This window comes from Quercus lobata, chromosome 7 (genome assembly GCF_001633185.2).
Source record: "Quercus lobata isolate SW786 chromosome 7, ValleyOak3.0 Primary Assembly, whole genome shotgun sequence".
Classification (NCBI taxonomy): domain Eukaryota; kingdom Viridiplantae; phylum Streptophyta; class Magnoliopsida; order Fagales; family Fagaceae; genus Quercus; species Quercus lobata.
Window position 1 is genome coordinate 43,014,914 of NC_044910.1, and position 26,621 is coordinate 43,041,534.

The window sequence follows — 26,621 nt, forward strand, 5'->3', positions numbered from 1 at the left end:
ATTTATTTATTTGATAGAAAGACTTGACATCTTGATAATGAATATGATACTTTAACCAAAAAAAGATAATGAATATGATAGATGACAAAACATCAACAAAATAATTAATAAATTTCTTAATTTCTTTTTTTAATAAAGTGTTCAAAAGTTGACATCTCAATTTATAAGATTTATCATTTATGTAGTAAGAATTATAATACTCTATTATTGTTTTCATTTTTAAATTAAAATGGTGACCTAAATTTATTCTTTTGATACTAGTTTCCCATGATTTACCGTGAATTGTTGAAAGGAACAGACAGAGAGAGGACAAACCAGCAATTGCCACAGGATGGGTTGAATATCATAGCTACCGCCTGTGCACTCACAAGCAATGATACATGATTATGTAATGTATTAAACTTAGAAAATTATTATTATTATTATTATTTTCCTTAAGTTAGCTTGAAATCAATATATATATATATATATATATATATATAAAGCAGAGACCTCATGTGGGAAAGTATGAGATTCTGCCAAGTGGCGCGTTCTATGCAACGAGAATTGAAATATTCTTAAGTACCACATAAGAGATAAGAACAAATTAAATATTGACATTTTGTTTCATTTTGTTCAATGTTTCAAGACTTTTCTAATTAAAAAATAAATATTATTTGTATTATTTGATTCAATGTTTCAAAACTTTTCATTCCTCACAGGTACACACAAAACTTTTTGCATTTCAATTCATCATTTTCCCCTCTTGCACTTCTACCCCTTTATATATACCTACTCATAGTCCTTCATGTCATCTCATTTTAAATACACATAGACCAAAAACGATTTTCATTTATCTTCAAATTTTCGACGACACCTACCTAGATTTAACATTATTGTCTCATCTAATCCTAACCCGTACAAGTTAGCTACAACCAAGGAAGAGGGGTTTGTATTTCATATTGAGTGACAATGACAATTACGACCTTAATGTTAAGGTCAGACGTTGTGGATTTTGTAGATGATGTGATTAATTGTGAGTGTTTGGAATATGTATTTGGTTTTAGAATTAATGAGAAAGAGAAAGAAACAATCTATATAAACTTTTATTCTATAATATTTCTCCTAAGTTAGTTTTTTTTTTTTTTTTAATTTCTCATTAGTTCAATTGAATAGTTATAATGGATATATATGTGCAATTTATAATTGTTGCTTTTTATGATGAACTTATTACTAATAAATTTTTATAACAATTATGCTATAATGCATATACAATATTCTTTAAAATCATCTTATATAAAACATTACAACATTATCCGTACATTACACGGAAAACTTACTAGTTTGCCTAAAGAGGAAAAGTTATAGAGGGAGGGAAAGAGCGCTCGTTCCCTCATTTCTGCGCAAAAGGCTCATTTAACTATATTGCATTTGTGGGTAACCAAATTAACCTCTTTTTAAAATGTAGTTTACGAAACATTAAGATAAAATTTCGAAAAATTATCTTGATCTCATCAATAATTGAACAATGAAATGTAGATGATGATTTTACATTTTTACATCTTTAAATGATTCTTGGGATTTACGCTCTGAGAACCATTTTCATTTTTCATGGTGTTCCATTTTGATCCAACATTCATATCTCCAACCCATGACCAATCATAAAGTGCCCCAACTTTCATGGCATTAATTTCAGACACATTACACATGGTACAAAATCTTCTGCTTTATTATTTATTGAATCTTATACAAAAAGTGAAAACCCTCACTCACTCACTCAGACCCCATGACCCCATCTCTTTTCTTTGGCTTCAATATTGCCTTCATTTCCATTCTCTTTTTTTTTTTTTTCTCTCCCCCCAAGTCTCATAGCTTGTATGTCTCCAACCACAAATGTACACAAAAATCACCATAACAAAAAATGAAAAATGCACACAAATGTTGTTCCAATTTTTTTTCTTTTGTGTGGAGCCTTGGACGCTCAAGTACCATTTGCATCAACCTTCTTGGCAAATGGTACCCATCACAAGACACCCTCACTAAAATTTAAAAGAAGGAAAAAATAACAAAAAGTGAAAATTTGAGTGACTTCCTATGCATAGAATTAAGTAGACACATAGCAGTAACTCCAATTTTCACTTTAACTTTTAACCCCAGCACTCAGGTGTCAGGGAATGGTCCCTCTTGGAATCCCTGCAATAGTCATAAACCAAATTGTGGCTTTGAACCCATCTCATGGCTCTATATTGTTGTCTAGTTAGCCCACCGGACCTGAATGGTGAGGCAGAGACTGGGTGGCACCTAGCTGGTGAATAGGCTGAGCAACCAGTGGCCTTGAAATTTGTGTACCTTGCAACAAATGGCTGGTACTTATAATCAGCTTTGTATTTTCCATCTTCAGTGGCCCATGATGAAGCATCCCATATAGAACCATAAACCCACATTGGCCTTAGTGGAAATGTGGCATCACTCTTCCTCGGGTACCTCCTTATGGGCACGTCATCCACAAGGAATCTGAATTGAAATATGATAATCAAATTAATAAAGGGAGACACAATAAGACAATTAACATACCAACATAACCATTTGCATTAAATCAATATAATACTTTGTTTTTTTTAATATTAATTTTGCTATATACAATAACATATATGTGGCCAGCCAATAGGTAGTCTATCCACTCGTGAACTTTTTTTATTTTTTTGAGAAACCACTCGTGAACTGGATACTATTTTTTATTTTACACTATCAAATAACTTATAATTAAAGAGAAATGGGAATAAATACTTGCCTCATTTGCATATTCATTCCAAAAATACTTATTGGCCCAACTACTCACATCTTAAAATGTCGATCAAGTGGGAATAAACAAATTCCATGCACATATTAATAATTGCTAATCAGACTTTTAGAGCTTTATTAAGAACGAACTCCTCCTAGTCTTAAGATAATCATAACTCAAAATCTAAGTTTCTGATACATATTGGTATTTATCAAATTAAAATATAATCCACTTACATGAGCTCTTTAGGACTCCACAGTATAGCATAATGATGAAAATTTTGGGTGGGATCAAACCATAGATGAAACTTCATCTCTCTGCCTATAATTCTCCCATCCCCACTCCCTCTGATGTAAACATTGGTCTGTAAAGTATAAGGCTTCCCAAATGTTGTCCCAAGGAATTCAATGTCTACTTCATCATGGAAACCTGGATGAGCTTCATTGTTGGAGAGCTGCCATTGCCCAATTTAGTATACAATTAGACTAATCAAATTATAATTAAAAAAATATAGTTCCTTTAAGAAATTATTATACTTGTCAATACACATACATTTGAAGTACTTTTAAAAAATTGAGTCTTTTTTAAGTATACTAAAACTAAAACAACTTATTATTTGGTCCAAATTCTCACATAGAAAGCTGTAATGACTCCTGCAGTGTAACCAGGTTGAAGCTTAATGGAGGCACCAAAGTAGCCAGATCGAAATGGACGGACAGACTTGAACCCACTTCCTGTTATGAAAAACCAAGCAATAAAATGGAGAATAGTTAATATATAATCAGGATGTGCACAAAGAAATTTAAGAGCTATATATTAAGTATACATAATGAGACTGAGTAAGACCTGATGTACGATCAAGCCAGATGCTTAATGCATTTTGGCCAAAGCTTTGATGCGAAGGACCCCAGAGGTTTTTATATCCTTTGTAAAAGCTCATGGAGTTGAACCTAGAGCTTGGCCAGTAGCCAGGTGAAGGTGGCCACTGAGCATTGCTTGAAGGGACTAAAAGGATCAAAAGTAGGAAAAGAAAGAAAGCCATGAAGAGGGGAAGAAAGATGAATGAAAGGAAGCTATAATGTGGAGAATGATTGTGATTGTGCGTGTGTGTGTGTATAAAATGAACGGTGAGAGAATGAGACAGAGAACTTTGAGAATTGAGACAAGGTGTATACGTAAGAAGAGTATGGCATAACTGTTTGATATAAATAAGAGCATTAGTGGGTCCCTCTATTGAGAGGTACAAGTAAATGACTCATGGGGAAATTAATTATTATTAGGACTAAAAACCAATCAAATTGCTCACAATTAAAAGAGACCTGAAAAGCTCTACACCTCTGCACAATAATAGACTTGGGAACAATAAGTACAGTAAACTAATAAGTAGTATATGTATGAACTATTTGTTAAAAGAAAATTTTTCTTTTTCTCTACAACTACTTTCTTTCATGCCCTTAATGAAAAGAACAACCTGTTATCTTTGTTTGCATGGTTGGAAAGCTAGGAAAAGAAGTTGAAATGAAATGCAGAGGTACTGGTAGTAGATCATATATCTTAAATGTTCTTTTTTTCCATTGCATGTGTGATTTGTGTGGCAATCTGAATCCACAGGATATCGGATTCGTGCTAAAAGTCATCAATCGGTCATTGAAAGCTACATGCCTCTCTGTCTGAGAGCCTTAAAAGCTAGCCTTGTTGGACTGAACCAAAATGTTTTTTACCATTCCATTTTTCCCTCTCTTTCGGTGTGTTAAAATGTGGGTCAGTTTCTGATATAGTCAAATCTCCATGTCTCATGCATGAATCAATTTTTTTTTTTTCTAAGTAATGGTGTGTTTGAACCTGACAACTTCATCAATTAATGGAGTGGGTCATGAGGTATCTATAACGGGACCAAGTTGGATTTGATCATAAGGGCATATGTCTGATTAATTCTTTGACTCATGAACTGAACTATTTGTACTGAACAAAATGTTACGTACTTACGTTTGTGTCTTGATTGATTAACCAAAATAGTCTCATATATAGATCTCACCCAATCAAATTGGAGACCAACTTTCCATGAGAATGTACACTGGTAAGTAAGTACTCTAAGTGCTAAAAAAGACCAATACGTGAAAAAGAAAACACTCAATTTTCTAGTTAATATTTCTCTGGAAGCATTAAATGTGGTTAGGATTATTTGTCCTAATTTCCCTATCCTTGTCTACCTCTGATTGACACTTGAAATTGACTCCATTTTGGTCTAATCCATGAAGTTTGTTGGTTGGACTAAGATATGTTGATGGAATCTAAAGCTCAATTATTTTAGATGTTACTTAAATGAAAGCTACTAGATTCTCAACTTGAATAAAACCCTTTTGTTTAAACTTAAGTATTTAATTTTATACTCCACCGATCACACTACGTGATATCATCACTTTATACGTGTACGTAGTAATTAACCACATCATCTTATTTAGCACCGAACAGAATCTTCTGCTTAAGATCTGACCTAGTTGGCTATTTGTGTGTTTTGAGAGACATTTAATATGCATTAAAACATTAGGGTCCTCACCACTGCATACGGAGAACAAAAAGAAATTGACAAAGATTGAGAGTTTAAAGGTTTCATTAATTTTTTTTGGGACAAAAATTTAAGTCAGTTCAACTGCCAAGATTCAGTGGTATAGCACAAAAGGAAAAGACAAATCTCTCTTAAAAGTCTGAAACTTTAAAAAAGTTTCGCTTTGATGGTTTATACTAATTCTGGCAGATTGAGATTTCGGGCTATTGCACTATCTAATACAATTTTCAAGTACTAGAATTAAAAATAAAACCATCGCGCTTTTAGTGTGATAATCACTCCACAAATATAAGTGCTTGTGCAGTGTGAGGAGTAAGGGCCAGAGTTTAAGTTTTCAGAAAACAGCTTCACATACATATACACTTAGATTAGACTAGAGTATAATTTATATATTGTAAAAAAAAAAAAAGAGAGAGATTAAAAACAAAGTTTGTATCCTTTTTATTTTTATCTTTTTCACCATTTTTTTTTTAACCTTGCTCTCTCACATTAAAGATTAGGATTGCAAGGTGCAATAGTCCCGATCCAAATCCAATTCTGGCCTCTATTGATAAGAATGCGAGAGACTACTCATTACTCCCTCAATGATGATCAAATTAATATGGTTTTTTATTTTTTTGCTCAAGTGAAAGGGATAAAATTAAATAAAGGGATGGACAAAATCTATCTGGTTGCTTTTATGAGGATCTTTCGTCGTATTATTCAAAAGCTTTGATTTCTTTGACCGTGCCTCAGAAGCATTAATGCTCTTCTATTTAATTTAATTTTTTTTTTTTGGAGAGAATATTCAAATAATTATGTAAAGAGGAATTAAAACATGTTCCCTAGTCTTAGCCAGCAGCCACAATATATTTTGCACAAAGAACTGTAAATCGTTGTACACCTGCCATTAAACTTTAATAAGCCCCATGTAACTATACCTAAAAAAGAATACCTTACTCTTTTATATAAATAATATGGAAATAGAAAAAAAAAAAAAAAAATTTGGTAAGATACAGTGAAGTAGAGCTGGCTCTAGACCTAGGCATGCATCAAGGCGGGCTCAATATAGTTTGAGGTCTTGGGTGACAATTTTAAATAATTTTTTATGATTAAATATCACTTAAATTATATTTATTTTTTTATGGGAATTATATTTAGTTACTATAACATAATTAAGTTCATATTCATTAAGCTTAAGCCTTTTGGGACAAATGATAACACTATATGTTATATTAAGTACTCAATGTGTTCTCTCTCCCAACAAGATTTTTGTAGAAATAAAGCAATCCCTTATTTTGTACTTTTTAAGTCTAGGAGTGTCCATTAGTCTAAAGTCAGTGACTTTACGGCTTACTCTTACTGTGCCATATTGGTATTGCCATGGTGAAAAAAAAACTTTGAACAACTCTGATAACTAAGTCGATGACTCTACTTACCATGCCATATTGGTATTGCCATGGTAAAAAAAAACATTACACAACTCTGATGTAACAAGTTATGAGTGATAGAAAAAAAATTATAAATTTATGTGAGAATAACATTTAGTTACTATCTACCATTTAAGATAGTAAGAAAAATTATATTATCCTAGAATTACTATGTAATAGTTGAGTTAAATATCACTCAAATTATATTTAGTTAATATATTATAGTTGAGCTTATATTCATTAAACTTAAGCCTTTTGGGTCAAATGATAACATTATATATTATATTAAATACTCAATGTGTTCTCTCTCCCAAAAAGATTTCTATAGAAATAAAGCAATCCCTTATTTTGTACTTTTAGGTCTAGAGGTGTCCATTAGTCTAAAGTCGGTGACTTTACATCTTACCATGCCATATTGGTATTGCCATGGTGAAAGAAACTAAGTCGGTTACTCTACTTCTCAATTCCCTTGCCATATTGGTATTGACGTGGTGAAAAAACCTTTGAACAACTCTAATTTAACAAAATGTGAGTGGTAGAAAAAAAATTACAAATTTATGTAAAAATAACAGTTAGTTACTGTCTATCATATAAGATAGTAACGGAAAATTGTGTTGTCCTAGAATTATTATGTAATAGTTGGAAGGTGTGAATGATGTTCTCTGGATTCAAATTATATATGGGAGCTTCAGTTTGCAGACTAAAAAAGTAGTCTCACAAATGATTCCATTACCAAAGAAGTCACTGACTCTGCCTCTACGTCTTGCCATGGGTGCACCCAACACAAGTGCCAGGGTTGTGACCTATGAATAATCAATAATGTTATCTCTTTGGATTCAAAATACGGGAGCTGCAATTGTAGACCAAATATGACAAACAGTCTCACGATGGAGAATTGCACTATAGTGTCGGTCAGTACAGTGAGAGAAAGCCTGAAGGGGAGGTGGGGGTGGGCCTGTGGAAGAGATGGCAATGGGGACCACCTTCATTTGCCGACGAATATTGACGCTCAAAGGACACTTACGTACTTCAATCTTGGTTAAATAATAATGATGGACCTTTTTGCTTTTGCCTCCTCTCTACTATAAACTCAACTTTCAAGTGAAAATTGGTTTGTATATATATATATATATATATATATATATATATATATATATTAGAGTATTTACCAGGAGAGAAGAATGATCGATGGGAAATGAAGCTAACTGTTTATTAGGCAATAGTTTAATGGTTGCTTCATTAACTTTTGGCCAGAAAGATGCATTCAAGTCAAAGGGAATCGACGTGAAGCTGACAAATGTTGCTTCAATGTTCCTAAGAACATGGGTGCTTAACCTAGCTGTCTCTCGAATGCATCATTCTTCTCACAACATGTAAATTTTATAACAGTAGGAGATTCGAGTATTATAAAAAGAGATGATTTATATGTCATATGAACAAAAATACATGATTATCATAAAAAAAATATATGAACAATTGAACAAAGATACATTCTCATCATGCGCATAAAATATCACAAGAGATGAAGTGTTAAACTTGACCTCCAAAGAGGTTGCGTGTTTTACGGAGAAACCAAAACTATTAGGGTTTTTTGTGTTTTCCTCGTGTGTAAAAAAATAAATACAAAAACAAACAAAACGAACAACTATGGCACCGTCACAAATTGAAATTAGGCGGCCCTCATTCTTCTTATTCTTTTTTTCTTCCTCTTTATGGTGATGGGCAAAGTATTGATATAGGACAAAATATGGGGTATATTCTTTTTATTACTTGTTATTTTTTTATATTATATTTTACATATAATTTTAGATTTTTAGGACTTAAATTTTATTTCCCTTTATTTTAGTTACTTTGAGACCTTCTTTATCAAATTAGAGTCTCATTACATATTGTACAATATATTTGTTCACGAATATTTTCATTTGGAAAATAAGTTTCTTAACCTTTTTCTCAACCCAAAAAAAAAAAAAAAACCCTCTAAATAGTGATGCAATCTGTAAAAAAGAAAAATAAGAGCATCCACAGCAGTGGAGATAAAAATATAGCAATTTAGCTCCACCAAAAGTTACTTTATCTATTTTACCTATACACATACTACAGCAGTGGATCTATTTTAGCTTTCTATACAATAAAATAATATAAACAGCACAATAAAATAATATAACCACTACAATAAAATAATATATTCTACTACACAAAAAATTTTCACAACACCAACTACAACCACTTCCACCATCAGCCACAGCCACAGCCACAGCCAACGCCACCACCACCGCCGCCGCCACCACCACCACTAGTAATCCACAGCAAAAAAAAAAAAAAATCCCGATATCTCCAATCTTTTTCCTCTACCAGACCAAACAAATTCACCGATCACAAATAAAATAAAAAATCACAAATCACAAACAAGCAGCACGTCGGCGAGCTCCATGGGTTTCAGACCGGCGGCTTGTTGAGCAAACGATTGGCAGCGTGAGATGAGGCGATCGGTGGCATGGCTGCTTGATGAGCAAACGATCGGGGGCGTGAGATGAGGCGATCGGCGACACAACATCGACGACCTTCGATGAGCTTCAGACCGGCGGCTTCGATGAGCTTCAGATCGACGGCTTCGATGAGCAAGCGTGAGGCGTGAGGCGGCGTGAGGAGATCGGCGGTGGAAGAGAAGTTTGCTTGAGAGAGAGAGATGAGAGAGTGACTGGGAAGATATTCAGCAAAAAAAAAACTGGGGAGATGAGAGAGTGACTGAGAGAGACGAAGAAAGATGAGTGAATTTTTTATTAACTGGCGGAATAAAAAATTCATTTTTTGTTTTTGCTATCAGCTACAGTGCACATCTATATATAGATGTGCACTGTAGCGAAACATCTAAATTTTTGGCTTATACCTCTATTGCTGCAGCGTGTTTTTTGAGTATGTGGAGCTAAATTTTAGCAATATAGCAATATGCCTCCACTGCTGTGAATGCTCTAAGATTCTACTATCAAAAAAATTTTAGTATGTTTGTTTTCTTTTATGATGGATTTCAAAACTTTTCTGTGTATTCAAGGAACCCTTAAGAGTTTACATCTAACTAGTATGGTATATATATGGCATCTACACTTTCTATCTTGTGTCAAGTATATACGTGAGAATATAGGTCAATTACAAATGATAACCTTTTTTTTTTTTTTTTCATGTCCTTATTTTATAAACACATACAACTTCATACATAAAATATGGTATGCTCTCTGTTTCAGTTTCACTACTAACATTTAAAATATACCTAGAGTTGACTATTAGTATTAGGTAAGTGATTCGAAGTTTATACTTTATAGGGTTAATTGAAATTCCCTTGACCCCAACAAATTATTAGACCAATTTTAATTTCTTCCTAAACTATAAAATCCAATAATTACTTGATTTTATAATTTATGACGAAATTGAGATTGACCCAAAAATTTAGGAGCAGTGCAATTAACCTAGGACCTAGGTTTATGTTTTTGACTTTTTGACACTCAAAGGAAAAGAAGAAAAGAACTTCTATTTTGTGATGCACTGATGGTTTATGAAGAAAACAAAAAGCTCAGCTATATTGAATCGGGAATCCACCTTTGTGGTGGACATGGACATTACCTTTGCCTCTAATATCTTTTTTGGTTCGTTCTTTTTTTTCGAAAAAAGAAAAAAAAAATATGTTGCTGTTAAATTCTCATCTGTCCTTGAAATCAAAAGAATAGATACGATGGTAACAGGCTAACAAGTAACAACAACTATTACATCAAAATGCGACGGTACACATGTACAACGATTAGTGCCCTTCACCGTTTCGATGATTCTTAAAAAAATAATAATGATAAGAATAAGAAAGAAAGAAACATTGCCTCAATTAGCAATTGATGTGTTGAACATTAATATTCATTGAATTTTCAAACGTAATCTCTTTTTCTGTTCCTTCGTATTCTCGATTGCAATTGTGCACTAAAAAATTAATAAAGTAATAAAAGTAAAAATAGTTTTGTTTTTTTTCCTTCTCCCCTATATATATACAATATTAAGGATAAATAATTAATGAGCACAAAAACGTGATTGGATAATGTACAAAAAGTAAATAGCAAAAGAAAAAAGTTGCTAGAATATGGGTAGTAAAAAAATTTTAAATAAATAAATCAAATCAATAAATTTTCGATATTTCGGGTGTGATAAATGAGCGCTAAATCCAGCAATAATTGTTCTTTGAATTTGAGACGGAAATGGATACATCAGACAGTGTGGCAAGCACATAGAAACGTTGATTATAATACTCTCTTGATGATAATGTTTATCAGAATACACTTAATTTGCTTGATGCTTCATAATATATAGCATACCCTAGCTATGAAACATTGCTATTTATTAAAGTTAACAAAAAGTAATAAAGAAATCCCAATTGAAAGAGACATAACCTGCTCCCAAATAGATACCCCACCGACACTTAATATGACACTATATATTTGGAATTTTGTGTAGGTTGGGTCTTGTTTTTTGGGCATGCATGGGTGCCATGCCATAATTTGAAGCAGCTAGTAAACTCATAGTTAAGCTAGTCTGCAATTCATATATATTGTAGGTCCATTTTCATGATCTCTATGTTCTATGAGAAAGAGGAATGGTCTTTTAGCTAGTCTCCTATCTATGCTTACAGATACAAGGTGAGCTACAAGATAATGTATATGATATACCTCTAGAAGACCAATAATCAGAGCATGTAACCTGTTGTGTATATGTAGAGCAGTCAGCCACAGGAAAATACAATAATTCGATTTTATTTTATCTTATGACACTTTTAGTTGGTCAGAATTGAGCATGGGGCTTTGGAAGTCCAATGTTTTATGTGTGTGAAAACAAATATAAGACTATCTTACAACCAGCAAACGATAATTGATGAAAAAAAAGTTTTAGATTCATATGAGACTTATAGACAATCAGTCGCAATCTGTCAGAAAAAATAATTGTGAAAAATGGTATGATAAAGTGTGTGATGTGAGTCCTGTTTTCTTTTTCTTTCGGTGGTCATTAAAGTCCTATCCTATGACACTATATATGTTTTGAGATGCAATTATGCAAACATTTGTTTGTTTTGATTTTGTTTTGTTTTGTTTTTGTTTGTTTGGGCCTAGATTGTCAAGGTTCATACTCAAATAGACTTGGGCCCCAAGCCATGCCTGTAAATGGAAGCCCATTTTCGTTATTGACATCCAATTATTCCGCAAGACCCCCAAAATGAAAATGTTCAATTTTTATCAAATGAAAAGACCCTTTGAAAAGCCATAGGCCTCAGTAGCCTATTGGCACCTAGGTACCTTTGTGTCCTGATGATGCTCGGGGGTTCTAGTCCCCGCAAAATCACCTAGCAAAAAAAGGAAAAGAAAAATGAAAAGACCCTTTGAAAAGCCATCCCTAAAACAAAATAACCGATGGCTGAAAGGGAGAGAGAGATTAACATTTTAGGCTTATGGGCCATCATCCTTTGGCGCCTTTTAGTATTCTAACTTTTTTTTACCAAAAGTGTTATGGTATTATTTGTACAAATTCCTTTTGGAGTTCATATTGCACATTTCTTTTATCATTCACCTCTTATTCAATATTTAACATGAAATTATTATTTTTAAAAAAGACATGACACTTAATTACCTTTTAAAAAAAAAGTGAAAGTCTTTTACTAATATTTCTTCAATAAATGAAATAGACATAACTAAGATACTACATAATTAATAGGAATAAATATATATATATATATATATTACCTTTTATGTTCTACTTTGTACTAGTGTGTAACTCGTGCATATGCATGGACACAATTAAAAATAATTACAATTATATAGTTCAAATTATACATTTTGTTAGAAAATGTTGAAATTATACGTGATATTAGCTTACTTCTTTTTAAAACCATAGATTTTTAAAATTTGTAATGGTTTCTCATGTTATATATATATATATATATAATTTAATTAGATTTAGATTCTTCGGTTTTTACACACAATAATTCACTTGCTACAAAAATTAAAAAATTAGATGAACACGTGGAAAAAAATTGGACTCCAATTAAAATCTGATTAGATTTGGATTTTTCGATTTTTACACTCAATAATTCACTTAACAAAAAAATTAAAAATTAAATGAGACACATGGCGCACAATTAGAATCCAATTGAAATTTAATCTAGTTTCTAATTTGATTTTCTTTGAGTTTTGACTTTATATATATATATATATATATATATATTTATCAATTACAACTTGTCACTTATTTTTTAAAATTTCTTATAAAATAACTAAACCTTAAAAAAAAAAAAAAAAAAAAAAAACAACAACAACGAGACAAATGATTTTTATTCAATTAAGACAAAATTTACTATTCTGATTTTTAGAAAAAAAATAATAATTAAAAGGATCTTCTCCGTATATCAAGCCACGTGTGCGAATCATAGAGGTAGTATATTGAGTCACAACAAAAAAAAAAATTAGTCATAAATATTTTTATGAATAATTATGGAATTTCAACCAAATTAGTTACGTTCATAAATCAAGATATTAATTTCTCAACAACCAAAAAAAAAAGTATTGAAATACAGTAACATTTTTCAGACAAAATGAGAATTAGCCAATTAGGGATCATATGCTCTAAATATCTCTAATGCACCCATAAAAAAAAAAAGCTCTAATGCACTTTGAGCCACGTGTGCAAAATCAAGGAGGTGATATATATTTGATCGTCCGAGTGTGTCTAGATGCAAGATATTCCCACTAAAGCAAAGAATCTAAACGCTTTCCCAACCTTGATTTTCACTCCTGTTTTACCAAAAAACACAGTTCTCGAATCTTCAAAAAGGATCTGTCTTCTTACAAAGTTCAACTTCTCCTTCACACTCCACAACACAGTTCAGACTTCATAGCTTCACACCAAAGGTACGGCTTTCTTTCCAATCCTTTCTATTACTTTGCCCTTATAACAGTCTCTGAATTTTTTTTTTTTGGGTTTATTTCAGTTATATTTTGGATATTTTGATGTGGGTTTTATGTCGTCAATGGAAATTTGTGATTTTTAACCTTTAATTGCATTGCTAATGCTATGAAAGTTAATGGGTTTCTTTGGTTTTTGCTTGTAATAGGGTCTGTTATCAGTTGGGTTTCTTTGCTTTTGTGTGTGTGTTGCAATATTACCTCAATGGATTGATATTTTGATTGTGAGGTACATATATGTGTGCATTGTAGAATTGTAAAAAGTGAATATGATTAAAATAATAGCTAGTAAGAATGCACTGATAAATTTTTTTTTTTGGTGTCTTTCATTGAGAAAGTTGAAGTGCAATGTGGCAAGGACAGAAAGCTATGGTATTTTGCTTTCTGTAGAGGTCTTGTACCATTTAAGAAGTTGTTTCTTGGGCATGGGGAATTGTGTTTGATAGTGATGGTAAAGTTTGTGTTTTTAATTTTGGTAAAAGCATGGAAGCTAAGATTCGTGAATAAATAAAAACATAGGGCTAGCTAATAGTTAGTTCTGACTTTTGTTTTCCGCTTGCTGCTATGCCCAGAAAGAGCTGTCTGCAAGCCCCAGCAACAGCGAAGTGCATGCTTTGAAAGCCAAGGGAAAAGGTAGAGCCTATTACTTATTCAAAAAATAAGGTAAAAGGTAGAGCTGTGTTTTTTCTTATCTATTTTGAAGCATATTTTATGGGACTTCACTGTGATCCAAGCTGATATATTTATTATTGAATCTTTTGTCATTGCTGTGTTGCTTTGGATGAGGAATGAGGTTTCACAATGAAATTAATGGTAAGAGCTGATGAAAACAGTGAGTGATATTGCAAAATTTGTGGATAGTGTGGTTAGGCCAGGGAAAGGACTAAAGAGATTTACTTATCAATAAAAATGAATGAATAAAGAACTAAAAGGTTGAAGGGATGATTGAGACATGATCACTTATCATAACACTGAAGATATGGCCCTAGATAGTCCAGGACTAGATTACACTGGAAAAAAGGGGGGAGTAGGGGTGGATGGGAAATTGTATTTAAAACTAAGTGATTGGATAAGGCTTGTATGAATAGAGGCGTCTAGGTAGTTGATGTCCATAATTTGGTTCAAGAGGAAGTCCCTTGGTGTATGCTTTTTGTGGATGATACAATTTTAGTGGATAAAACTAGAAGTAGGGTTAAAAGATCTATGCCAACGTAATCTTTTTGATTGGTCTCAGTGCTGGGGTTTTACTAATTGTTCCTCTCTTTCAGAGTTTATGTCTTCTCTTAGAATAGCCTCTTGATTTCTTTTTCTTTTTTGTCTATTTTTGTTTCCATTTGTTCATCATCATGAACACCTTGTATTTTTCCTTTCTTTTTTCATCAATAATATTACTCTTATTACCTAGAAAAAAAAACTTAGAAGTAGGGTTAATTCCAAGTTAAAAATTTGTCGAGTTGCTCTAGAATATAAAGGTTTTTGATTAAGTAGGACTAAAACAAAGTACATGGACTGTTAGTAAAGTTTAGTAAAAGTAAAAACAGAGACAAAGGGGTAGTAAGACTGGATGGTCAAGAGATACTAAAAAGAGATAAGGACAAGTTGGATGAAATGGAGAAAGCACATTAGGAGTTTTGTGTGATCATAGCATACCTATTTAGTTAAAGGGAAAATTTTGTAAGAATGCTATATGACCAACTATGCTCTATACTACTAAATATTGGGCTGTTAAGAAGAAAAATACTCATAAAATGAGTGTAGCAGAATTAAAATGTTAAGATGGATAAGTGGAAATACATGGAAAAATAGGATTCAAAATGAGGAAATCAGCTTAAAGTACTTGTGGCCCTATTGATGAAAAGATGAGGGAGAGTCGCTTGAGAAGGTTTGGTCATGTTCAGTGGAGAGTGACTAATGAACCAATAAGAAAGTGTGAATTGATCTAAGTGGAGGGAACAAAAAAAGGTAGAGGAAGACCAAATATAACATTAGTAGAAGTAAGTTTGCACACGCCTTATGGAGTGAAGTGTTTTTGATATGTGGTTTGCAGTGGGTGATGCCAAGGATTGTTGTTTCTCTTCTGTTTGCATGGGAGAATTTCCTGGGGTTACACTCTTCTTCAATCTGGAATATGGTGCCAGCCTAATTGATGTGGCTTATTTGGAGGGAATGTAATACTTGCATTTTTGAGGATGTTGAGAAATTTGCTGATTCTTTGAAGTCTTTGCTAGTTGGGACTTTGTTTGGGTGGTCTCGTATTTGGGGTTTTACACAATGTATTTCCATTTTTGATTTCGTGCATTCTGTTTCTTTTTCTGTTTGATTTGTTTGTATTTGTTTCTAGTACCCTGTTCATCATCGTGAACATGTACTTTTTTTAATGAAAATATCTATTACCTATCCAAAAAAAAAAGAGTAACGGAGAGCATGACTTCAAATAGAATAGAATGGAGGAAAATAATACATCTGGCCAGCCATAGCTAATTTGTTGAGGATCCATAGACAATTTTTCTTGTAAAGGAACTTATTTTATGAAATATGTGGTTTTTGTATGTTGAAAGGTTTTCCACGAAAAATGTCTCCCACAAAAAAGAGATTGATATAGGATGGATAGGATGGCCTTTAATACTGTGTTTAGGACTGCATTCTATCATTGTACATGGATAAGCTTCAAGAATATTTAATGGGAAGGAAGTTTCAAGATTTTTTTCTTGACTAGAATTATGAAAATCTTGATGGATACTTGCCAGAGACAGGAATAAGATTGGCAGAATTATGGAAAATTAATGGGAGGAAATATGACAGCAGAAATTGGAGAGGCTTCTGATTGTTTAGGTTAGGTTTCACTGATGGAAAAAGTATAGCAAAAATGTGGCTCTAGGATTTCTAATGATGTAATAAAAGATAGGTGTTGCCTTTTTATTAAAGGAAGGGAAGAAAAGTTTTAAAGGCTGTTCAGGGGACTGTGAATTGTACACCCAAAAAAAATAATAATAATAATTTAACGCCTATATTATTTGTTATGACTGCAACATCTAGAAGCTGTAAATTATTCTATTACGGTTACAATAATGAAAAAGTTTGAGGCAGACTCATATCTCACTGTTTAGGTTATTTCTGTTCAATTTCCAATTTTAGTTTGAATTTTATCTAACTGCATGAGACGTTTCTTTTCCCTGCCTTTTCAATATCCAGTGCAATGGATTGCTTCCTTGTGAGCTGATGAATGGTTTCTCATGTGGAGACTTGCACTCCTCCTTTACTTTTTGTACAGAGCAGTGATTTTCAAGGCAATGTTTGTCGAGTCCAGAGACAATGGAAACTAATGGTAGCAGTTCTAATTCCAATGAAAGCCAACCTTCAGGAGGATCAAATAATTCTAGCACAGAGAAGCCTAATGAGAAAGAAATCTTTGTTAACCACGGTATGTCTATTGAAGGAAAGCTTGTATTTGTTATAGATCTGATATAATTTTGCCTTCAAGGACAGTATTATCACTTACCAGTCTACCATTTGAACAATTATTTTGGAATGTGGTCAGAGTGTCAAGCTAATGCTGAATCTGATATTTTCTACGCGCATGGGGTGATAATAGTCATTGACCTTGTGGTCTAAATCATAGGTTATAATAAAAAAAGTGTTCCAATGTTGGTATTTATATTGTATAAGGCCATTTACGTGTTCTTTTGTTTCTATATAAGTGTATTAAGACCTAAAAAGCATGGTCTCATACATTGACACAGACTCGCCATGGGACGACGACACAACAATTCTTGAAAAATTAGGACACCGCACAGTGGGGATACAACAAACAATCGATTAGTTAATATATACCTTTAGGTATATTTTATGTTTATTTTGACTTTTCAAAATAAATAACAACAATAAAAATCTTTTAAAACATATGGGTGGCAAATTGGAGGGCCTACTTCTTCTTCAGGTGTCTAGAATCTTGTACTTTATGTTTGTTGTGGACCATATGGAGGGAAAGAAATTGACATACTTTTGAAGATGTGGAGTATATGTCAACTTAACTGCAAGCATCCTTCATTAGTTCTCTCTATGAGTGATCTTTTGCTTTGGGTTCACACAGTAATTCTGTTCAATCTTTCATAGAGTCTATTCATATGTAGATATTTCCTCCAATGGTAATTCTTTACACTATTTCATGTATTTTTTCATGAAGTAGTCTCATTTCAATAGAATTATTCTTACTTATCAATTTTTTTTTTTTTTTTTTTTAAAGAAACATATCTAAAATCAAAAGAATTTTATTAAATAAATTTTTTTTCCCTCCCAGTACAAAGAGGACACATGCAGAGTGTCCCTCACATGTCTGACACGAAGACGGGGGTTTTGAAGTGTTCATGCTTATTAGAGTAAGACAATATATATATATATATATATAGAGAGAGAGAGAGAGAGAGAGAGAGAGAGAGAGAGAGAGACATAATAATTATGCTTGTAACACTATTTAATATACTGTGAAACTGAGCAAAGTAATCTTGAGTATTTTTTTTTTTGATAAGTAGTAAAGTAATCATAAGAGTTTTTTTTTTTTTTGATAAGTAGCAAAGTAATCTTGAGTATGGTTGAACTTGTTTGAATTTTACTAAACAACAATTGTTATATGGCAGCAAAAACAAATGAATTTGTAAAATGGTTTTATCAGCATATTTTGGTTTTCGGTGTAAGGTCTGAATGTGTGTATGAGTGGGTGTGTAATGAACCCTTAGTTACTAGTGCATTCAGTGCAAGTGAAAATTCCTTTGTTTTTCGCCTCTCTAGAAAGTTTTCAAGTAAAATCCTTTTCTTGTGATTAACACGGATGGACTCACTTTGCAGCTGAGATAGCTTGGCATGAGAAAAGAAGAGAATGGGTTGGGGACCAATCTCAAAGATCAAGAAGAACGCCTAGAGAACCAATAATGAGGTATATGCTTATGTTAAAGATTTTCAAGATTCCACTTATCAAAAAAAAAAGAAAAAAGAAAAAAGATTTTCAAGATTCCATTAGATTTTGATGGTTAAAGCGCTAATGGCAGATGCCAGTTTTGTCTTTCACTGCTACTATTTTCTTTCTTTGACCTGCTTGGAGTTATATGTGGATTTATTTTGGGTTCTTTCGAAATGGCTCAGTCAGGAAATTTGTAGCATGCTTGTAAATATGTGCCTCTACTTGCAATAAACCATTTTACTAACCATTAAATTTGTATGTTTTTTATTATTATTTATGGGTGGATAGGGTAGGGGATTCATTGTCATGTCAAGTTTTGGTGGGGAATTTACTAGTTCCATCAATTGTGCCTGGAACTTGACTGGCAAGTTCCAGCTGCAGCTTTGAGAGAAAGATGGATCTGGATACATCCAAGAATGTATAAGGTGGATTACGTCATTAAACTTTTTTTTTATTAGGATTTTCCTCCTATTATAACATTTGAGTAATAAACTTTTGGATTTCTGTACCAATTGTCTAATCCACTGTGGAGTCGGGAGTAAAAAAAAAAAGTTAACAGTTAAATTCTTGATCCACATACTGTGAGGATGTTGAAGTAAACAAAATTAGATAGGATAAATTGAGAGGAAAAAACGGTGACACAATCTTTTTGATTTGTAAACAATGTCATTAAAAGTCCAAAGGGCAACCAATGTAGGTGGGAAGTATACAAGACATATACCAATTTACCTAAGTTTCTAGAAAAAGAGGGGGTGGGGGCAGGTACAAAAACTATGTTGACGTTGAACTGAAGTGCTTGTGTGAGAGGTATTCACTTCGCTGAGTGTGTACTCCATGCTTGTGAGTGTCATTAAAACCAATTGGCCACTTGTGAAACCTCTACAAACCCACCCTTATATTCTTTATTCTAACTCTGGAATGGGATTCACGAAAGCTTGATGTTATGTTACCTTGGGTACGGTTCCTTGGATACTGTTTCTTAGGTTTTCTAATTAAACTCAGCTATGTGCTACATTAGCCAATGTACCATAAACGATGTTATGTTTTCCCAAGGACAATTAAATTTAACCATGTGGCTTTTAGTGGTCAATGTTGTCATATGGTTGAATTTAATTGGGGAACTTAAGGTACAACACTTGAGGAACTGTACTTGACTTTTGCCCTCCTACTCGAATATATCCACTTATGTGAAAAAGGAATCAATGTATGACAATGAGAAGACTTCTTTAAGATGTAATTTTTAGTGTAAGAAAGGAATTAATGCTCACAAATTAGGACTTGCTCTTCTTTGGCTTTGCTAACATGTTTGATGTTTTATAAATGGGAATAATGTGAGAGATTTCTGACAATCCCAGTACCCTTCCCTGCCAGGTTTTGTATTTTATTTGAACGTGTATTGATTTTTCCTTTTTGATCCTCTTATTCATCATAATTTCATTAATATTTGAAATATGTTAAAAAGAATTTAAAAATAATTTTTTTAATTGCTTGATGTGGTGAAAGTTTTTTGTAAAGGGGAGATAGAAGAACAGGCATTATTACCTCTGCGGGGGTGGTGTATTTAACATTTTTGGGGAGGTTTCAGTTATACAACTATTTAATGTGTGTAAAACATTTTACTTCATTTACCAAAAATAAAAAAATAAAAAAAAAAAAAACATTTTACTTCTCTTTATTTTACAGAATAATGTAACCATGAGATCTTTTGCAGCTGGACCACTACATACGAGGATCTGCTTTTATCTACTGAACCTTTTCAGCAGCCAATACCGTTAGCTGTTAGTTTCTGTAGAAGCTTTCTATTTTCCTCTTTGTTTTTTTTAGCTTCTCACCTGTGGGACAATATTGACATGAATATTATCATTTGATGGATTCTGCAGGAGATGGTTGATTTTTTAGTTGACATCTGGAATGAGGAAGGCCTTTATGACTAAGTTATTGGAACCTTCTAGTGTTCTTAAGAATTTTGCACAGTTTTATTTGTGCGGATTGATGATGAAGCAACCCATAGGCTATACAATTTTTTATCCCTCAAATTGATCTAATGGTGGTACAGTTGGTTTGCCTGTTCTCAGTTTACACTTTACATAAGTCATGCACAGATAATTTGGTTTCAGATGCCAGGTAACAATTAGAAAATTATAGTCTTAGTTTGGTTCCTGTCAACAGCTAAACATTTGTGTAGTTAACTAATCAGTTCTGAAGTAAGATTGCTTCTAATTTTGGGAAAATACATCTCTTGCTTTCATTGAAATTCTTTCTTTCTGCAATGGCAACTGGAGGTGCTCAGATTATTCTTTTTTATGTGTATTATATTCCTCCAAAAGTTCATTAGAATCATACGGAGTTCTGTATGGAAGGCCATTGTTTCCACCAAGCTATAAATAAATATAGTAGCATTTTTTAAGCCAATGGAAATTCAGCTCAATGACACACTCGCAACCCTGTGTGTGTGTGTTTTGTTGGGGGTGGGGGGGGGGGGGGGGGGGTGGTGTTGGTGCTGCTCTAGATATCTTTCTATGGAACTTTGCAGAATACAGGGGCTGCCTTTGTCTATAATTCCATCTTCTCTGGTCTGGTGCTATGTAGACTTGGTAAAACAGCTCTTTGACTCTCTCTAAAGAAATGGAATTAGCTGGATTTAAAATGTGATGAAATTACATTTGTTGCAGTTTTCTTCACTTGCGGCCATAGTTGAGGATGGTAAGAAGTGACTTCAATCCTTGTTGAATGTCGATGGCCTACAAACTGTTTTGGAAGACTATGATTGTGTGGTTGCATGGGATAAAGCTTAAAATTTAATTCAAGATATGCCATTAGAGGCCAACTCTGTAACATTAAGGGATCTGTTGGGTGCTTGCAAACTCCATGGGAAAAAAAATGTTCAAAGGGGGTGAGATTTTTGGCTTCATGAAATGGAGTCTGCTCATGCAGCTTATTATGGACTGTTATCATATATGCTTGCTAATATAAATCTACGGGAGGAAGGTAGAAGAGCTAGTGATGAAAGTACTGGAAGACAAGGACATTTAAGAGGGTTGAGCTTTCTAGAGTTGAATAAAATTGTTACCCCAATTTTTGGCAAGCGTTAAACTAGAGCATTCACAGCTAGAAGTGTTATCCTATTCTATTTTATCATCCCAAAAATCTATTTTATTAATTATACTATACCATTTTACAATACTTTCTGCATCTCAATTTTTATTTTACAATGCAACACATTAAAATAATATAGATTATACAATAAAATATATTTTATTCTTTCTAATTTCTGTCTCCCTTCCTCTCTCTCTCTCAACTAGTCATCACCTCACCACAGAGAAAACCCAATACCCCCAGCACAGAAACTCATTCCAAACCCTAGACAAACCCAGCGCAGAAATTCATCCCAAACCCCAAACAATACATCCACCTCCCAAACCCAAATCAACACGCCCACCCATCGATCCACCCAAAACTTTCCAATCACCACCCACCAATCCACCATCAACAACAAAACCAATACCCACCGATCCACCATCAACAATACAACCACCACCCAAACCCAAAACTTTCCAATCACGACTCACTGATCCACTAACTACAGCACCACCCCAATCCACCATCAACAACACAACCATCACCCACCAATACACCACCTCGGCACTGCCCTGATTTGCCACATCTGCCACCACATCAAACTCATGAGCTTCACCAAACTATGAGACCCACAGAGGCTTGATTCAAGGGGAAAAAAAAAAAGGGAAGAGATTTGCCGAAGCCACCAAACCCATGCCACCACAACCACTTGCCCACGCCACTAGACCCACCACTACACCACCTAACCCACGCCGTATGCTCTAAGATACACCAATGTACAGGCACCGATCCACACGGAGGGGACAAGGGGGAGGGATTGAAAAAAAAAAAAAAAGAGAGATGAGAGTGACCGTGAGAAAGAGGAGTTGAAATATCAGGTAAAGCAAATAGTAAAAAAGAATAAAATATTAATATTTTGTTTTGCAATTGAGCTACAATGCGATTCTACATTTAGAATCACACTGTAGTACATTTGTAAATTTTTTTGCAATAGTCAGCTTTTACAAGTCCGAATGGGGTGGGGGTTCTAGGCTTTTATGTTAAATTGAACCAACATATAGCATATGTCATTCCCATTGTGAATGCTCTAATCGACAAACTGAATTTGGATTAGTTAATGCTCAAAGACATGACCGTGCTACTGAAATTTGATGGGTGTTTTGATACAGATGAAGAGAATGAGTGTTTTGTCCATTGGGGCACAGTGAAAAATTGGTTTTGGCACCACCACTGAGGTGAGTGGTCCAGGCCATTCTCATATAATTTGATTGAGGTCAACAAGTTTGAATTTTTGAGGGCATGAAGTTTGTTCTCAGGATATCCACTAACCCACTAACTGATGCTACTAGGACTCCAGAAGAGTTGGGCTTAAGTTATGGCTAGTTTCTCCACACAAAAAAAATAAATAAATAAAAGTTATGGCTAAACCTGCATGAGGAAGCTAGTAAACCTTGCTTTAGATGATCCCAATATTATCAAGGCTTTGACTTTAAATATTCTAACATCCGGTAATGATATGAAGGAAGGTAGTGAACCTCTTGCTATCATTTATCGCATTTATTATAGATTGCTGAAAACTAATCTTAATCCAAATGCTAGACTTAAAAATATTATTTTAGTTGTGTAGCATGAGTTGTGCCTTTACTATTTGCAAAGTTACACAATTTCACCATTCATAGTAGGTCTTGCTCTTGTATGGGACTTCTGGTGATTAATAACAGGTTGAAACTGTTTCTGGAGTTCATTGATTGATAATTGTCTCATCCGTTGATTCTGTAAGGGGCAATATGGCAATAGTAATTAGAGTTTGACTATTGTCAGGTCTTTTTTTGTTCTAAGCAATGCAATTGAAAACTTGAAATTGGTTAGGGCTCATGTAATTGAATGGAATTTCAATGAAGGGTATTTTGATGGAAGTTCCTACAAAAGAAGACAAGTTTGGTCGTAACCTGTACACAAAGAACGTAACAACTGCGGCTAATGCGATAATCAGCACTTTGAAGCTCAAGTTGGTATTTTGTTGAAGAAAGGTTTAATTGGGTGTAATTTGTCTAGGCTAAGAGTTACATGCCTCTTGAATGTTGTTGAAATGAATATTTCTTGATCGGCACATGCTGATTCTAGCAATCTATCATTGCTTACATACATAGTTTTTGGTAAATGCAACCATTTCCTGCTAGTTTTGCTGGTTTTAGAGTACTTTTAAGATGTGGTAGGAACTTCCACCACTGAGACAAGTCATATCGCATTAAATATTGAGTGGACAATTAGACTTAATTAATTTTACTATAATTGATCTGACTTCTTAGTTCGCATCTTTTAGGATTATACCCATGTCAACCATAATGAACAGCATGCCGAAAAACCATTGAACCAATAATTTGAACATATGTCTATCTTGTGTACAAGTCTCCCATGTGACTGGCATATGTATAATGTGAGATTCTTGTTTTTTCCTTGCATAATGTATTTGTTGCTCTATTACAAATGAATTATAACTATTTATTAGATAATGAAAAGCAAGAAGAAAAATTAAAAAAATATCATCTAATAAATGTATAAGTGTTTAGGTACCATGAAAGTAATAAATAAAAGAAAACAAAAACATCAAGTGTCCTGAGAATATACATATAGTAATTTTATATTTTTGTTGTGTAGCATGAACTGGCAGAGTGAATTGTCCCTTTACTGCATGCAAAGATCCATAATTTCACCATTTCAAGAATAAGTCTCACTTTTGTATGAACTTTTGTTGATTAAATATTGCATACAGTGTTGAAAGTTGGAACTTGTATGAAGAGGACCATCAAAAGGTTGATGTTAAAATGTTCTAAAGTACTTGGATTTTGTTGACTAGAGCCCAAAAGAAAGAAGACAATGGCTAGCTGCTGCCTGATGATGGGTTCAAAGTCGAGGTCAGATAGTATTTAGAATCTTAGACGGAAGAACTTAAGAATTTTCTCAGCTTCCGTATTGCTTTGTGCTTACTCTTTCATATGAAGTTTCTTGATCACTACAATGATGGGTCCAAAAAAATGGTATTTTTCAATTTTCAATCCATCCCTGACTGACTTTGACATATAAGAAATTACCAAGATATTGATGTCCTGCGTGACGCACGGGATAAAACAAATCCCCCTTAATATATAATTTTACATATATATATATATATAATTTATTAAATGAATGCCCTTAAAGCATACATTAGTAAAGTATTTTAAGAAAGTTTTTATAAGAAATTGAAAAAACTAACAAACTTTTTGTTATTTTTTTCAATTTCCCATAAAACCTTTCTTAAAATGGATAGTTAATGTATGCCTTAAAGACATACATTAATCGATCCTATATATATTGCATACAAAGTATAAAGTATTTCTTTCAATAGCTTTTTTTTTTTTTTTTTTTTTAAGTATGTCTTTCTATTTTAATAAGTCAAAGGATGGCATCAGCAAGTTTGGAACAAATGTTTGAATCTCAATTCAAACCTTCATATTATAATTGCAAATTACTTAAGGTGTGAAAGAGTTCATCATAGGAATTGTTAATTTTTCGAGAATTCGTAAATATTTGATTGTTTATTTATTTGACAAAATTCTTTTACAAATGAAAAACTTAAATTTAGATATTCAAATTATTTTACAAATTTTTGATGTAAGGAGTGGTTATTGAGAATCAGTAAGTATTTGCCACATTAATAGTTTGTAAAAATATTATAATATAATTTGTGGATCTAGCATTACTCTTTGAATTTATATTATACTTTACATAGAGCTATACAAAAGGCATATTTTATATAAAATAGGACAAAATTTATGTACAGTACTATAGGGACGGGTTTTTGGGGCCTAGGCCCAGCAAACTAGTGGTTCTGGCCCAAAAGTCCCCAGACAATGAATTTGTAGAGAGTGGGTTACAGAACTAGGACTAGACGACATGAACGTCAGTTAGATGTACGCCATGCAATACGTTGAACGTGAGAATATTCCGCTTACGTTTGATAAGATATCGGCCCGAGGAGACGAATATGTGCACCTCTTCCTTTGTCTACAGACTCAAGAGTCCTTTTACCCTTTTTTCTCTTTTCTTTCTTAATGCTCCGATCCCCACTTCAAGGGGATCTCCTTTTCTTATATAGTCTCCTTGAATTGATAAGAACCTTACACTTGTTAGCCATCTGGACCTTCACTTGAGTGTCTGTCCCATTAGACATCTTCTTTGTCTTTCTGTGAATTGCACTGGCCAACGTAATACTGTTTGCCTATCTTCTCCACATTAATGCGGCTGAAAAAGTAGCTTTCTTGCATTTAATGCGGCAGTTGTGGTTTCCCCCTGATTCTTTACATTTTCTTCTTTCCTGCTGGATGAGGCTCGCCTTCCTGCCCACGTTCACCTGAATGGATTCTTCACTGTGTAGGGGACGTATATTGGGCCCATGTTTGCGTGTCCGAGGAGGCATTCCTCCTCGGACGTCTCTTGGATCAAACCGGGCCCAACAGGGTTGGGCCGGAAGTAGCTCGGGTCCTTATTCCCTGTTGGGACATGGTTGGGCCTTGTGTGGGTCCATAGGCCCATTTGTTGATTTTCGGGAATTTCATCCCTACAAGTACCTTAAGTGTTATTCCTTAGGTTCTCCTTTTAAGATTCTGCCATGTGAATACTTAATTTAAAAAATACACTTTCATCCATAAGAAAAAAGCCACATGATAGAATCTTAAGAGGAGAATTTAAAAAACAACACTTAAGTATTGTACCAAGTCTCACTCTATAAAATAATCTAACACAAACGCACTTAGTCACAACTAATTAACTGGCAAGTTAACCAGTACAAAATTGTATTAAATGAAAAAAAAATACCCTTAATATAGGTAAA

At 33.5% G+C, this 26,621-nt stretch overlaps 2 protein-coding genes and 1 long non-coding RNA gene across 12 annotated transcripts; 2 read left to right on the forward strand and 1 right to left on the reverse strand.

Annotated features, from left to right (window-relative positions):
• Window positions 1-1,816: 1,816 nt before the first annotated feature.
• Window positions 1,817-3,935, reverse strand: LOC115953519 (probable xyloglucan endotransglucosylase/hydrolase protein 32). Its single transcript, XM_031071232.1, has 4 exons — window positions 3,608-3,935; window positions 3,395-3,495; window positions 2,998-3,215; window positions 1,817-2,493 (listed from the first exon to the last, which is right to left on the reverse strand). The coding sequence occupies exons 1-4, from the start codon at window positions 3,801-3,803 to the stop codon at window positions 2,127-2,129; spliced, it is 882 nt and encodes a 293-aa protein (XP_030927092.1). The 5' UTR covers window positions 3,804-3,935; the 3' UTR covers window positions 1,817-2,126.
• A 9,537-nt stretch (window positions 3,936-13,472) lies between these two features.
• On the forward strand, window positions 13,473-21,010 carry LOC115953656. Of its 10 annotated transcripts, none has more exons than XM_031071407.1 (7): window positions 13,473-13,665; window positions 14,058-14,170; window positions 14,292-14,352; window positions 16,961-17,140; window positions 18,562-18,649; window positions 20,385-20,451; window positions 20,554-21,010. In XM_031071407.1, the coding sequence occupies exons 4-7, from the start codon at window positions 17,032-17,034 to the stop codon at window positions 20,605-20,607; spliced, it is 318 nt and encodes a 105-aa protein (XP_030927267.1). In that variant the 5' UTR covers window positions 13,473-13,665; window positions 14,058-14,170; window positions 14,292-14,352; window positions 16,961-17,031; the 3' UTR covers window positions 20,608-21,010. The 10 variants fall into 10 exon arrangements, with proteins under 10 accessions (XP_030927267.1, XP_030927268.1, XP_030927261.1 ...); XM_031071408.1 differs by having other exon boundaries at window positions 16,996-17,140; XM_031071405.1 differs by having other exon boundaries at window positions 13,474-13,665; window positions 16,991-17,140.
• Window positions 21,011-21,175: 165 nt separating this feature from the next.
• LOC115951200 lies at window positions 21,176-21,766 on the forward strand. Its single transcript, XR_004083249.1, has 2 exons — window positions 21,176-21,267; window positions 21,346-21,766. It is a non-coding gene; the product is annotated as an uncharacterized LOC115951200 (long non-coding RNA).
• Window positions 21,767-26,621: the final 4,855 nt, after the last annotated feature.

Coding starts and splice junctions, on each gene's coding strand:
- LOC115953519 (XM_031071232.1), bottom strand. CDS start 3,803: ATGGCTTTCTTTCTTTTCCTACTTTTGATCCTTTTAGTCCCTTCAAGC. Junction 3,216..3,394: donor GAGTCATTACAGCTTTCTAT/GTGAGAATTTGG, acceptor GGGCAATGGCAG/CTCTCCAACAATGAAGCTCA. Junction 2,494..2,997: donor TGGAGTCCTAAAGAGCTCAT/GTAAGTGGATTA, acceptor ATTTCAATTCAG/ATTCCTTGTGGATGACGTGC.
- LOC115953656 (XM_031071407.1), top strand. CDS start 17,032: ATGGAAACTAATGGTAGCAGTTCTAATTCCAATGAAAGCCAACCTTCA. Junction 18,650..20,384: donor CCTAGAGAACCAATAATGAG/GTATATGCTTAT, acceptor GATCTTTTGCAG/CTGGACCACTACATACGAGG. Junction 20,452..20,553: donor AGCAGCCAATACCGTTAGCT/GTTAGTTTCTGT, acceptor TGGATTCTGCAG/GAGATGGTTGATTTTTTAGT.